Source organism: Oncorhynchus mykiss, chromosome 7 (assembly GCF_057628025.1).
Source record: "Oncorhynchus mykiss isolate SJ-2025 chromosome 7, ASM5762802v1, whole genome shotgun sequence".
NCBI lineage: Eukaryota > Metazoa > Chordata > Actinopteri > Salmoniformes > Salmonidae > Oncorhynchus > Oncorhynchus mykiss.
This window is the reverse complement of record NC_143028.1, coordinates 21,033,977-21,047,923: the sequence shown is the minus strand read 5'-3', so window position 1 is coordinate 21,047,923 and position 13,947 is coordinate 21,033,977. Positions and strand designations below refer to the sequence as shown.

Below are 13,947 nucleotides of genomic sequence, written 5' to 3'. Positions count from 1 at the left end.
AAAAGGTCGCAAAGTTCAAGGGGGCCTAATACTTTCGCAAGGCACTGTAGATGTGGTTGACATAAGGTATCATAGATGTACAGTTACATATATGTGATTGATATAGAATCTAGATTCTAGAACTTATCATGCCATTTTCAGTTGGATTTCAAATATTATTGATCTAGAAGCTATCCTACTGTTGTTCCAGGTGGTCTACCTTACCACCACGTTCCCCTACTTGATGCTGGCCATCCTGCTGGTACGTGGCATCACCCTGCCTGGAGCTGCCCAGGGCATCGTCTACTATCTCAATCCCAACATCACCCGCCTGGCAGACCCACAGGTACCTGCGACCCACCCTCATACCCGCCCACTACCCAAACCCATACCCGCCAACATACTGGGTCTTTTTTTGATTAGGCACAAAACTGAAGAAAACTGACTGAAACAGGGAGAGACTACCAGAACTTGTCTCATAAGAAAAGCTGACATTGTGAAACCTTTTAGAGCGTTTTTCAATGTGTTCCCTAATAACCACGACCCTGGTAATTTCTGAGAGGATACTGATTGGACTGGCTGCTTTTTAGCCAGTCCCAAGTGCCCCTCTATTGGAGTAGGTCTAGTCTGAATCAGTTTATGTAGGGTGTCAACCCACTCGACCTAGAGTGATTGAAAACCACTTTGGTGTTGACATTTAATTTCCTTATGTTATAAACACATTTTACGAAGACAAATATGATTATTCGGCTTGGGCAACATACCATATAATACCAGTAGCAGTCGGTGCCGTTTAAGATTAGGGAGGACGATTTAGTTCTTCTTTGAGCATGGCCTTATTTCTATTACAGCATATTGGATGACTGATATTCCATTTACCCAGCTCAATGTAACATAGGTTTAGGCTACTACATGATACTTAAATTTGCGCTATACCCATCATGAGGTTGCTACAACCTAGCCTACAAGTGAAAGTTTATAACGTAGGTGCACAGGTAGAGAGTAATTGGAGTAATCAAGGTGACAGTCACATTCAATACCATCTTGCACCCTCTTGCCTGCATCATGCTGATCTTGTGTGTAATAATTTGTCCAAATGGTTGCAAAACCTTCCGCTTTGCAACTGAAACAAATTCAGCTCGGTTCATCCCTGTTTCATTGCGTTTGCTTCCATTTAGGAAACATTTTGCCACAGAATCTGCGGAATAAGTATACCCCTGATCATCCGCGCAAACAGTTCACTTTCTTAGCAGCCATATACAGCATTATCACTTTCCTCATTGGAAAAAAATCCTTCTTGCATCAATGCGCTCTCCTCCTCTCGCTTTTTCCCTTTGCTAGTGGACTTCAGTGCACAACACAACAGCTGTCTGTGACCAAGTGAAAAAACCTCTCCAAGCCAAACCTTCATACCATAACCATTAACCACTACACTGCCTACATCGCTGTCACCATATTATCTAATGTCATAGTCAACATAGCTACTAGAACTGACTTATTAGTAAACCCACAAAACTATTGTCGTTCTCTCTTTGAGTCAACTACTCACCATAGCAGTGCTAGCTAGCTGTGGTTTATGCTTTCGGTACTAGATTCGTTCTCTGATTCTTTGAGTGGATGGACAACATGTCAGTTCATGCTGCAAGAGCTCTGATAAGTTGAAGGACGTCCTCATAATTAGATCCATGTAAAATAGCCTAAACCTTCACAATAAATCCATGATTTATTTTTAGACAGGTCTGAAGAAACATGATATGAAGAAAACGTTGTCTATTTCAGAAGAAAAGAATAGCACACTTGTCCATATGTTAGGTCCTGATTTTTTTTAAATGTATTTAACTACGCAAGTCAAATAAGAACAAATTCTTATTTACAATGTTGGCCAAGGAACAGTGGGTTAACTGCCTTGTTCAGGGGCAGAACAACAGATGTTTACCTTGTCAGCTCGGGGATTCGATCTAGCAACCTTTCGGTTACCGGCCCAACGCTCTAACCACTAGGCTACCTTCCTCCCCCTGATCGGGCTATGCCATATGGCTGTGGGCTACACTAGTTCATTTAGCAGACAAGATTTGGTTAGAATTCCATGCCATTATTTTATACTATGAAGAATACAATTGAACATAGCTGAATAAAATAGAAATTATATTTTCAATCATAAAATGATTTGAGGGAGTGCGCACATGCGGCTATTCTGTTGTGTGCGGTTAGCAAAGAAACAGGTACTCCTATATGCTTAATTTAAGTTATCAATAACTTTAGTTGTTCTACAAACACTGGGCTCTATGTTTGGATTTTTAATACATTGTAAGGCTACATGAAGCGTCTCTAATGATGATTTGAAAAAAGTAGCTTGAAGGCATGAGCTCTGCTTTATTTTTTTTGCGCCGGCTGTACACACTTCATCTGTCTCTCATTTTCAATTTGACAAGCACTTGATAATGTCTCGAGTTTCCCGGCGGCAATTTTCCTATGAGAAAGGTTCAGAACTTTTGTGAAACAGCACAGTTGAGAAATATATATGGCAAGTGTAAAACTGGATTGTGTTAAGAGGTAGATGGGAGGGGTTCAGGGTAGCTGAAGGATGGGATTAAACCAGATAACTACTGTAAAATGCATAGTGTCCGTAAATGTATATAGTATGTATAAACTGGAACTAGAAGCCTAAGTGTTGTTGTCCATTATTTTACTCCAATTAGGGGAGGGGTGTAAGGGTTAGGGGAATATAATAAAGGAAAATATATTGTTTAAAGATATATATATATATATATATATATTACACAGTACCAGTCACTAGTTTGAGTAGGTGTCCATTCAACAGTTTTCTTTATTTGTATTATATTCTACATTGTAGAATAATAGGGAAGACATACACTACCGTTCAAAAGTTTGGGGTCACTTAGAAATGTCCTTGTTTTCCATGAAATCATACATTAAATTTTGTTGCAAAATGAATCGGAAATATAGTCGTTGACAAGGTTCTAAATAATGATTTTTAATTGAAATAGTAATTGTTTCCTTCAAACTTTTGCTTTTGTCAAATAATCCTCCATTTGCAGCAATTACAGCCTTGCAGACCTTAGGCATTCTAGTTGTCAATTTGTTGAGGTAATCTGAAGAGATTTCACCCCATGCTTCCTGAAGCACCTCCCACAAGTTGGATTGGCTTGATGGGCACGTATGTACCATACGGTCAAGCTGCTTCCACAACAGCTCGATAGGGTTGAGATCCATTTCATTATAGACAGAATACCAGCTACCTGCTTCTTCCCTAAATAGTTCTTGCATAGTTTGGATCTGTGCTTTGGGTCATTGTCCTGTTGTAGGAGGAAATTGGATCCAATTAAGTGCATTGCAAAATGGAGTGATAGCCTTACTTCTTCAAGATCCGTTTTACCCTGTACAAATCTCCCACTTTACCACCACCAAAGCAGGTGGCATCAAGCACTCTTCCCGTATCTTTTTTTTCTTTTTTTTTCTGCGTCTCACAAATGTTCTTCTTGTCATCCGAGCACCTCAAACTTAGATTTGTCTGTCCATAACACTTTTTTCCAGTCTTTCTCTGTCCAGTGTCTGTGTTCTTTTGACAATGTTAATATTTTATTTTTATTAGCCAGCCATGTAGCTTTTTCTTTGCAACTCTGCCTAGAAGGGCAGCATCCCGGAGTCTCCTCTTCACTGTTGACGTTGAGACGGGTAGTTTGTGGGTACAATTTAATGAAGCTGCCAGTTGAAGACTTGCGAGGCATCTGTTTCTCAAGCTAGAAACTCTATTGTACTTGCCCTCTTGCTCAGGGCCTCCCACTTCTCTTTCTATTCTGGTTACTGCCAGTTTGCGATGTTCTGTGAAGGGAGTAGTACACAGCGTTGTACGAGATCTTAAGTTTCTTGGCAATTTCTCGCATGGAATAGCCTTCATTTCTCAGAACAAAAATAGACTGACGAGTTTCACAAGAAAGGTCTTTGTTTCTCGCCATTTTGAGCCTGTAAGCGAACCCACAAAGGCTGATGCTCCAGATACTCAACTAGACTAAAGCAGGCCAGTTGTATTGCTTCTTTAGTCAGGACAACAGTTTTCAGCTGTGCTAACATAATTGCAAAAGGGTTTTCTGATGATCAATTAGCGTTTTAAAATTATAAACTTAGATTAGCTAACACAATGTGCCATAGGGACACAGGAGTGATGGTTGCTGATAATGGGCTTCTGTACGCCAATGTAGGTATTCCATAAAAATCTGCCGTTTCCAGCTACGATAGTCATTTACAACATTAATGTCTACACTGTATTTCTGATCAATTTGATGTTATTTTAAGGGACAAAACAATGTGCTTTTCTTTCAAAAACAAGGACATTTCTAAGTGACCCCAAACTTTTGAACGGTAGTGTATGTTCATTTGTTTAACACTTATTTGATTACTACATGATTCCATATATGTTATTTCATAGTTTTGATGTATTCCCTATTATTCTACAATGAAGAACATAGTAAAAATAAAGAAACTCTGGAATGAGTAGGTGTGTCCAAACTTTTGACTAGTACTATACAGTTGAAGTCGGAAGTGTACATACACCTTAGCCAAATAGAAAACTCAGTTTTTCACAATTCCTGAGATGTTTATCCCAGTAAGAATTCCCTGTCTTAGGTCAGTTAGGATCACCACTTTATTTTAAGAATGTGACATGTCAGAATAATAGTAGAGGGAATGATTTATTTCAGCTTTTATTTCACATTCCCAGTGTGTCAGAAGTTTACATACACTAAATTAGTATTTGGTAGCATTGCCTTTTAAATTGTTTAACTTGGATCAAACATTTTGGGTAGCCTTCCACAAGCTTCCCACAATAAGTTGGGTGAATTTTGGCCCATTCCTCCTGACAGAGCTGGTGTAACTGAGTCAGGTTTGTAGGCCTCCTTGCTCGCACACGCTTTTTCTGTTCTGCCCACAAATTTTTGATAGGCTTGAGGTCAGGGCTTTGATGGCCACTCCAATACCTTGACTTTGTTGTCCTTAAGCCACTTTGCCAGAACTTTGGAAGTATGCTTGGGGTCATTGTCCAATTGGAAGACCCATTTGCGACCAAGCTTTAACTTCCGGACCGATGTCTTGAGATGTTGACGCTGCCACCGCTGTGCTTCACGGTTGGGATGGTGTTCTTCGGCTTGCAAGCCTCCCCCTTTTTCCTCCAAACGTAACGATTGTCATTATGGGCAAGCAGTTCTATTTTTGTTTCATCAGACCAGAGGACATTTCTCCAAAAAGTACGATCTTTGTCCCCATGCGCAGTTGCAAACCGTAGTCTGGCTTTTTTATGGCATTTTTGGAGCAGTGGCTTCTTCCTTGCTGAGCGGCCTTTCAGGTTATGTCGATATAGGACTTGTTTTACTGTGGATATAGATACTTTTGTACCTGTTTCCTCCAGCATCTTCGCACCAAATTACGTTCATTTCTAGGAAACAGAACGCATCTCCTTTCTGATCGGTATGACTGCTGAGTGGTCCCATGATGTTTATACTTGCGTACTATTGTTTATACAGATGAACGTGGTACCTTCAGGCGTTTGGAAATTGCTCCCAAGGATGAACCAGACCTGTGGAGGTCTACAATTTTTCACCTTAGATCTTGGCTGATTTATTTTGTTTTTCCCATAATGTCAAGCAAAGAGGCACTGAGTTTGAAGGTAGGCCTTGAAATTCATCCACAGGTACACCTCCAATTGACTCAAATAATGTCAATTAGCCTATCAGAAGCTTCTAATGCCATGACATCATTTTATGGAATTTTCCAAGCTGTTTAAAGGCACAGTCAACTTACTGTATGGAAATTTCTAACCCACTGGAATTGTGATAGGTTTCTTATTTCACTTAATTCACTGTGTCTGTAAACAATTGTTGGAAAAATTACTTGTGTCATGCACAAAGTAGATGTCCTAACTGACTTGCCAAAACTATAGTTTGTTAACAAGAAATATGTGGAGTGTTTGAAAAACGAGTTTTAATGAGTGTATGTAAACTAAGTGTATGTAAACTTCCGACTGTGTGTGTGTGTGTGTAATATATATTACACACACACACACATATATATATATATATCAGTGCCTTGCAAAAGTATTCACCCCCTTGGTGTTTTTCCTATTTTGTTGCATTACAACCTGTAATTTAAATAGATTTTTATTTGGATTTCATGTCCAAATAAAAAGCACCATTAAATCCATTAGAAAAAATGGAAAGAATATGGCACAAACACAAACCGCCCACCAAAACTCTTGGACCAGGCAAAGAGAGTTGCAAAGCTCCACAGTGGAGATTGGAGGATCTGTCCATAAGACCACTTTAAGCCTTACACTCCACAGAGCTGGGCTTTACGGAATAGTGGCCAGAAAAAAATAAGCAAACACGTTTGGTGTTCGCCAGAAGGCATGTGGGAGACTCCCCAAACATATGGAAGAAGGTACTTTGGTCAGCTTTTTGGCCATCAAGGAAAACGCTATGTCTGGCGCATACCCAACACCTCTCATCTCCCTGAGAACACCATCTCCACAGTGAAGCATGGTGGCAGCATCATGCTGTGGGGATGTTTTTCATCGACAGGAAATGGGAAACTGGTCAGAATTGATGGAATGATGGATGGCACTAAATACAGGGAAATTCTTGAGGGGAAACCTGTTTCAGTCTTCCAGAGATTTGAGACTGGGACAGACGTTCACCTTCTAGCAGGACAATGACCCTAAGCATACTGCTAAAGCAACACTTGAGTGGTTTAAGGGGAAACGTTTAAATATCTTGGAATGGCCAAGTCAAAGCCCAGATCTCAATCCAATTGAGAATCTGTAGCATGACTTAAAGATTGCTGTACACCAGCGGAACCCATCCAACTTGAAGGAGCTGGAGCAGTTTTGCCTTGAAGAATGGGCAGAAATCCCAGTTTCTAGATGTGCGAAGCTTATAGAGACATACTCGAATAGACTTACAGCTGCAAAAGTTGGCTCTACAAAGTATTGACTTTGGGAGGGTGAATAGTTATGCACGCTGAAGTTTTCTGTTTTTAGTCTTATTTCTTGTTTGTTTCACAAGAAAAAATATTTTGCATCTTCAAAATGGTAGGCATGTTGTGTAAATCAAATGATACAACCTGGAATAATGCATACATACATACATACATACATACATACATACATACATACATACATACATACACACACACACACACACACACACACACACACACACACACACACACACACACACACACACACACACACACACACACACACACACACACACACAGTGGAAGTCGGAAGTTTACATACACTTAGTTTAGGATTTTGTTTTAGATTCCGTCTCTCACAGTTGAAGTGTACCTATGATTCAAAATGACAGACCTCTACATGCTTTGTAAGTAGGAAAACCTGCAAAATCGGCAGTGTATCAAATACTTGTTCTCCCCACTGTACATACATACAATATGTGTGTGTATTTACAAAAATTATATATGGGGGATTGGAAATTATGCAGACAATTACATTTATGGAAGCTACAATCTATCTGCAATATTAAAGTTGATCTTCCCCCTAAATAAAGAAATATCATATTACCCATTGGTAAAAATATGCATTTTTGATTCGACACCCTAGTCTATGCAGCCATGTCTATCTACGCAGCCATGCTCTCTGTCTTTGTCTTCTCTTTCTTTCTCTCTTTTTGACTTGCGTGCTCTCTCTTTTCCCTTTCTCTTTCCCTCATTTGTACTTTTTCTCTCTCCATCCTTCCTTCCGTCCCTCTCTATCTGTCCATCTCTGTTTAGGTATGGATGGATGCGGGGACTCAGATCTTCTTCTCTTATGGCATCTGTCTGGGGAGCCTTACCGCCCTGGGCAGCTACAACAAATACAACAACGACTGCTATAAGTGAGCCTCATACACACAGTAGATGATAGAAACCAAATACACACAAAGTGGTACTAATTTCATCAACTTAGCTCACCAAGAAAAATAAAGCAAAGGGAGAATTTCACCTTTCAGTTTTCATCTCATGAATTGGCAGATTTATCCGTAGAACTTTTGCTTTCTTAAGGTACTCCCTGCCTTTGTTCCAAATGGCACCCAATTCCCTATGTAGTGCACTACTTTTGACCCGGGGAATAGGTAATAGGGATTCATTTAGGATGCATCCCCCAACTCCCAGTCCCCAGATATTTTACAAAAAGAATGCCAGGAATGACAGGGAAAACACTGACACCGTACCCCACCTAGAACAAAATACCACACTGTCTGTTTCCCACACTGACATGCAGGTCCTGGCAATTACAAACCCAGGGTCGTGTTCATTAGCAAACATAATGGAAACGTTTTAAAGCACTTTGCAAAGGAAAAACAAAAATGTGCGTTTCTTATTGGACAGGGCCAAGTAGTCCCTCCCTGTTTGTCTTTTGGGGGGGGTTGGTGCGCAATAAACATGACCCAGGCTCCTTTTGTAGCTGGACAGCTCTTTGAAAGTTGAAGCTGGCGCCAGACCATAAAGATAATTGATTACTCTTTTGAACATGATCCCTTCTTTTTATGCCACTATGGAATGATTAATGTTTTGATTTGATTGATCTGTCTTGATTGATTGGGTTGATCAATTGTATGAGGCTGTATAGTATTGTTTGAAAGATTAATTTATTCAGATCTATTGACTGACAGACAGTCTTCTTGCCATTGTGTGCTTTTTAACATTGTCTCGTTAATCAATTTATCGATTTGATTTAGCAGATCAGATATTTGATTCATTGATTAACTGACGGATTGTGTTTCATTTATTTATTGATTGTTTTATTGATTAATTGTTATTTTTTTATACGTAGTTTGAAGTCAGTGATTGATTGAGATTGTCTGTTCCCTATATTTACTCAGTGATTGATTGTGATTGTCTGTGTGGTTTGCCAGGGACTGTTTTTCCCTGTGCCTGCTGAACAGTTGCACCAGCTTCCTGGCAGGCTTTGCCATCTTCTCTGTGCTAGGCTTCATGGCTCAGGAGCAGGGCGTGGACATTGCAGATGTGGCCCAGTCAGGTACATTACGCATCTGTATTTGTCTGTCGCTGACTGTGTGTAACATATACAGTTGTATACATAGCTGCTTCAGAAAGTATTCACACCTCTTTACTTTTTCCACATTTTGTTGTTACAGCCTGAATTTAAAATGGATTCAAATAAGATATATAAAAAAAAAATTGCCACTGATTTACACACAATACCCCATAACGTCAGTGGAATTTAGATGTATTTATTTGTTTTTTAATTAAAAATGAAAAGCTAAGAGATCTTGGGTCAATACGTATTCAACCCTTTTGTTGTTGGAAGCTTAAGGAGTAAATATGTGCTTAATGAGTCACATAAGTTGCATGGACTCATTCTGTGTTCAATAATAGTGGTTAACATGATTTTTAATGACTGCCCCATCTCTGTACCCCACACATACAATGTGTAAGGTCCCTCAATCGAGTAATGAATTTAAAGCACAGATTCAACCATAAAGACCAGGGAGGTTTTCCAATGCCTTACAAAGAAGGGCATCGATTGGTAGATGTGTAAAAAAAAATATATATATATATATTTTTTTTAAAGCAAATGCTGAATATCCCTTTGAGCATGGTGAAGTTATTAATTACACTTTGGATGGTGTATCAATAAACCCAGTCCCTACAAAGATACAGGCGTATTTCCTGACTCAGTTGCCGGAGAGGAAGGAAACCACTCTGGGATTTCACCATGAGTTCGATGGTGAAAACAGTTTCAGAGTTTAATGGTTATGATTAGGGCTGTGGCGGTCACGGAATTTCGTCAGCCGGTGATTGTCAAGCAAATAACTGCCTGTCTCACGGTAATTGACCGTTAATTAACAAACACATTTAGCATCTCTTTGCTTCCATTTTAAAACATCCAATAAATCCATGTAATATAGCCCACACCTTCACAATAAATCCATTATTTATTTTAGACAGGTCTAAATAAACATGATATGAAGAAAATGTTTTCTATTTCAGAAGAACAGAATAACATACTCGGAGTGGTCCTTATGTTAGGTCCTGATCTGGCCATGCCAAATGGCTGTGGGCTACACTAGTTAGTGTAGCATTATTTTATATTATTTTATAGTATGAAGAATACAATTGAACTAAGCTGAATAAAATAAAGGATATTTTCTCCAAATTATTTGAGGGAGTGCGCACATGCGGCTATTCTGTGTTGAGCGGTTAACAAAGAAATAGATACTCCTATATGCTTAATTAGAGTTAGAGTTATTGATGTAAGTTTAGTTGTTCTACAAACATTGGGCTATACAGTTGAAGGCGGAGGTTTACATACACCTTAGGCAAAGATATTTTAAACACATTTTTTCTCAATTCCTGACATTTAATCCTAGTAAACATTCCCTGTCTTAGGTCAGTTAGGATCACCACTTATTTTAAGAATGTGAAATGTCAGAATAATAGTAGAGGGATTTATTTCAGCTTTTATTTCTTTCGTCGCATTCCCAGTGGGTCAGAAGTTTACATACACTCAATTAATATTTGGTAGCATTGCCTTTAAATTGCTTAACTTGGGTCAAACATTTCGGGTAGCCTTCCACAAGCTTCCCACAATAAGTTGGGTGAATTTTGGCCCATTCCTCCTGACAGAGCTGGTGTAACTGAGTCAGGTTTGTAGGCCTCCTAGCTGGAAAATGCTTTTTCAGTTCTGCCCACAAATGTTCTATATGATTGAGGTCAGGGCTTTGTGATGGCCATTCCAATACCTTGACTTTGTTGTCCTTAAGCCATTTTGCCAGAACTTTGGAAGTATGCTTGGGGTCATTGTCCATTTGGAAGACCCATTTACGACCAAGCTTTAACTTCCTGACTGATGTCTTGAGATGTTGCTTCAATATATAAACACATTTTTGCTTCCTCTTGAAGCCATCTATTTTGTGAAGTGCACCATTCTCTCCTGCAGCAAAGCACCCCCACAACACAATGCTGCCACCCCTGTGCTTCACGGTTGGGATGGTGTTCTTCGGCTTGCAAGCCTCTCCCTTTTTCCTCCAAACATAACGATTTATTAAGACCCATTATGGCCAAACAGTTCTATTTTTGTTTCATCAGACCATTGGACATTTCTCCAAAAAGTACAATCTTAATCCCCATGTGCAATTGCAAATCGTAGTCTGGCTTTTTTATGGCCATTTTGGAGCAGTGGCTTCTTCCTTGCTTAGCGGCCTTTCAGGTTATGTCGATTATAGGACTGGTTTTACTGTGGATATAGATACTTTTGTACCTGTTTCCTCCAGCATCTTCACAAGGTCCTTGTCTTTACGTATACTAAATAATGTATGACATTTGTTTGATTTAGAATGACCAGTATCATGCACCTGTATTGAACCAGGGGCAGCGGAACAAATACATGTCATCTATGCACTTATATAGCGAATGGAGGATGCTTTTCCACGTGGTTTATTTTCATGCCAGCCAGGTAGGCTATACTCCTGTTGTAAATATAAGCTATGTGCTTAATATTAGGAAAGTTGAGAAATAAATATATTAGGCCTAGCTGGTGGGGGCGATTTTAATACGGTCACCTCAACATCCCTAGTTGTGATATGAGAATTGAAGATGGATCAACAACATTGTAGTTATCCTACAATACTAACCTAAATGGCAGTGTGGATGAAGGAAGCCTGTACAGGATACCAAATATTCAAAAGAATGCATGCCGTTTGCAACAAGGTACTTGTAGCAAAGAAATTTACTTTTTGTCCTGAATACAAAGCATTATGTTTGGGGAAAATTCAACACTACACATCACTGAGTTGATCACATTTCTTCAAATTTTCAAGCATGGTGGTGGCTGCATCATGTTATGGGTACAGCTAAGTACAGGCAAAATCCTATAGGAAACCCTGTTTCTGTCTGCTTTCCAACAGACACTGGGAGATTTAATTCACATTTCAGCAGGAGAATAACCTAAATCACAAGACCAAATCTTCACTGGAGTTGCTAACCAAGGTGACATTGAATGTTCCTGAGTGGCCGAGTTACAGTTTTGACTTAAATCGTCTTGAAAATATTTTGCAAGACTTGAAAGTGGCTGTTTTAGCAATGATCAACAACCAACTTGACAGAGCTTGAAGAATTTTAGAAAGAATAATAGGCAGATATTGTACAATCCAGGTGTGCAAAGCTCTTAGAGACTTACCCCAAAAGACTCAGCTGTAATTGCTGCCAAAGGTGTTTATAACATGTATTGACTCAGGGGGTTGAATACTTATATTATCAAGATATAGTAGTGTTTTATTTTTTATAATTGTTTTATAAATGTTTTTTTTAATACTTCCACTTTGACATTAGAGTATTTTTGTGACAAAAAATACAATTAAATCCATTTTAATCCCACTTTGTAACAGAACAAAATGTGGAAAAAGTCTCGGTTTGAATACTTTCTATATGTGTATGACTCGGTGTTGTATGGCTGTGTTTGTCTGACTGTGTGTGTTTCTCTCCAGGCCCTGGGCTGGCCTTTATAGCTTACCCTCGGGCCGTAGCCATGATGCCTCTCCCTCAGCTCTGGGCTGTGTGCTTCTTCCTCATGATCATCATGCTGGGGCTGGACACACAGGTGTGTGTATGGCACACACACACACACAAACACACAGGGTCTCTTCCACACATGCATCCAGGGTATAACAAATAAGAATTACACTGTAACAAGAATCGTATCCACATGCACACACAGACAACACCCACACAGTATGCAACAGACAAGCATTGCAATGTAACAGCCATCTTACACACACCAACCTACCCCGTTCCCCTTCCACCCCCTGTCCAGTTTGTGAGCTTGGAGGCCCTGATGACCTCTGTGACTGACCTCTACCCTATGGTGATCCGGCGAGGTTATCGACGAGAGCTGCTGCTGCTGATGGTGTGTGTCGTCTGCTTCCTGGTTGGCCTGGTCATGGTCACCCCGGTGAGTCTGGTTGGATGGATGTATGGGTAGATGATTTCTTGGCTCCCCAGACTCCTTGCTCCGGCCAAGTGCTACCCCACGCCCTTGGACGTTAGTTTCTTCTCATGGAGTCTGAATCTTGAGTGCCTCCCCAACCCTTCACCAAATGCGAACACATTCAGGGCCGTCTGATTGGTCAAGAATCTGATGGGTTGGGCCACAGCCAAAGCACACGTGGGTAAAGTGGCAGTTTGAAAATTCATCTTTGGCTTTGATACCCCAATTGGTTAGAGACGCTCCAATCGCTGATTACTTTGTTTTATAAAGTGCCCCTTGTGCCCCTAGAGTCTGTAGCGAGTGACAGCAGCAGAAGAATTTAGTGTGAGTTGTCAGGCTAGATGGATGGATGGATGGTTGTCTGTTTTACTGGCCACATGACTGGTTGGTTAGCTTGGGTGGCTGTCTACGTGACTGGCTACATGGCTGGCAAGCTGACTGTCTGTCTGTCTCAGTCTGCTTGCCTGTCTGTCTACATGATTGGTTGTCTGTCTGTCTATTTGACCTAATGCCCGACTAGTTGACATATCCACCTACTGTTAGACACTCTGTTACAATTAGTACATTACCCAAATGTCTTCTCCCAATTAAATGATCTCCCTCTGTCTTTTCAATTGTGTAGATCTATGATGTGGTGATACATCTGTGATGTCATGTTCTCTCAATCTCTTTGGATAGGGTGGTCTCTATGTGTTCCAGATCTATGACCACTACTCCTGTAGTGGGGCCAGTCTGCTGCTCCTGTCCATCTTCCAGTCAGTGGCCGTGGGCTGGGTTTACGGTGAGTCCAGAGCACAATTAAATACCTTATCACAACCTTAACACAACATCTTTCAACCTAATGTAGACTTAACAATGTACACTGAACACACGTGTGCCTCGAAACACTGTACTTTCTGTTAGCCATAGCAAGATGTATAGATATCTCTCAATTGTGCAAATATGCA

General features: G+C 40.1%; 1 protein-coding gene across 1 annotated transcript in view; it reads left to right on the top strand.

The window, feature by feature from the left end:
• Window positions 1-13,947, top strand: part of LOC110527587 (sodium- and chloride-dependent GABA transporter 2) — a 40,284-nt gene that overhangs the window by 20,490 nt on the left and 5,847 nt on the right. The window contains 6 exon segments of the mRNA XM_036983090.2: window positions 191-325; window positions 7,783-7,886; window positions 8,907-9,031; window positions 12,501-12,613; window positions 12,827-12,964; window positions 13,679-13,781. Coding sequence (XP_036838985.2) covers window positions 191-325; window positions 7,783-7,886; window positions 8,907-9,031; window positions 12,501-12,613; window positions 12,827-12,964; window positions 13,679-13,781 — 718 coding nt within the window.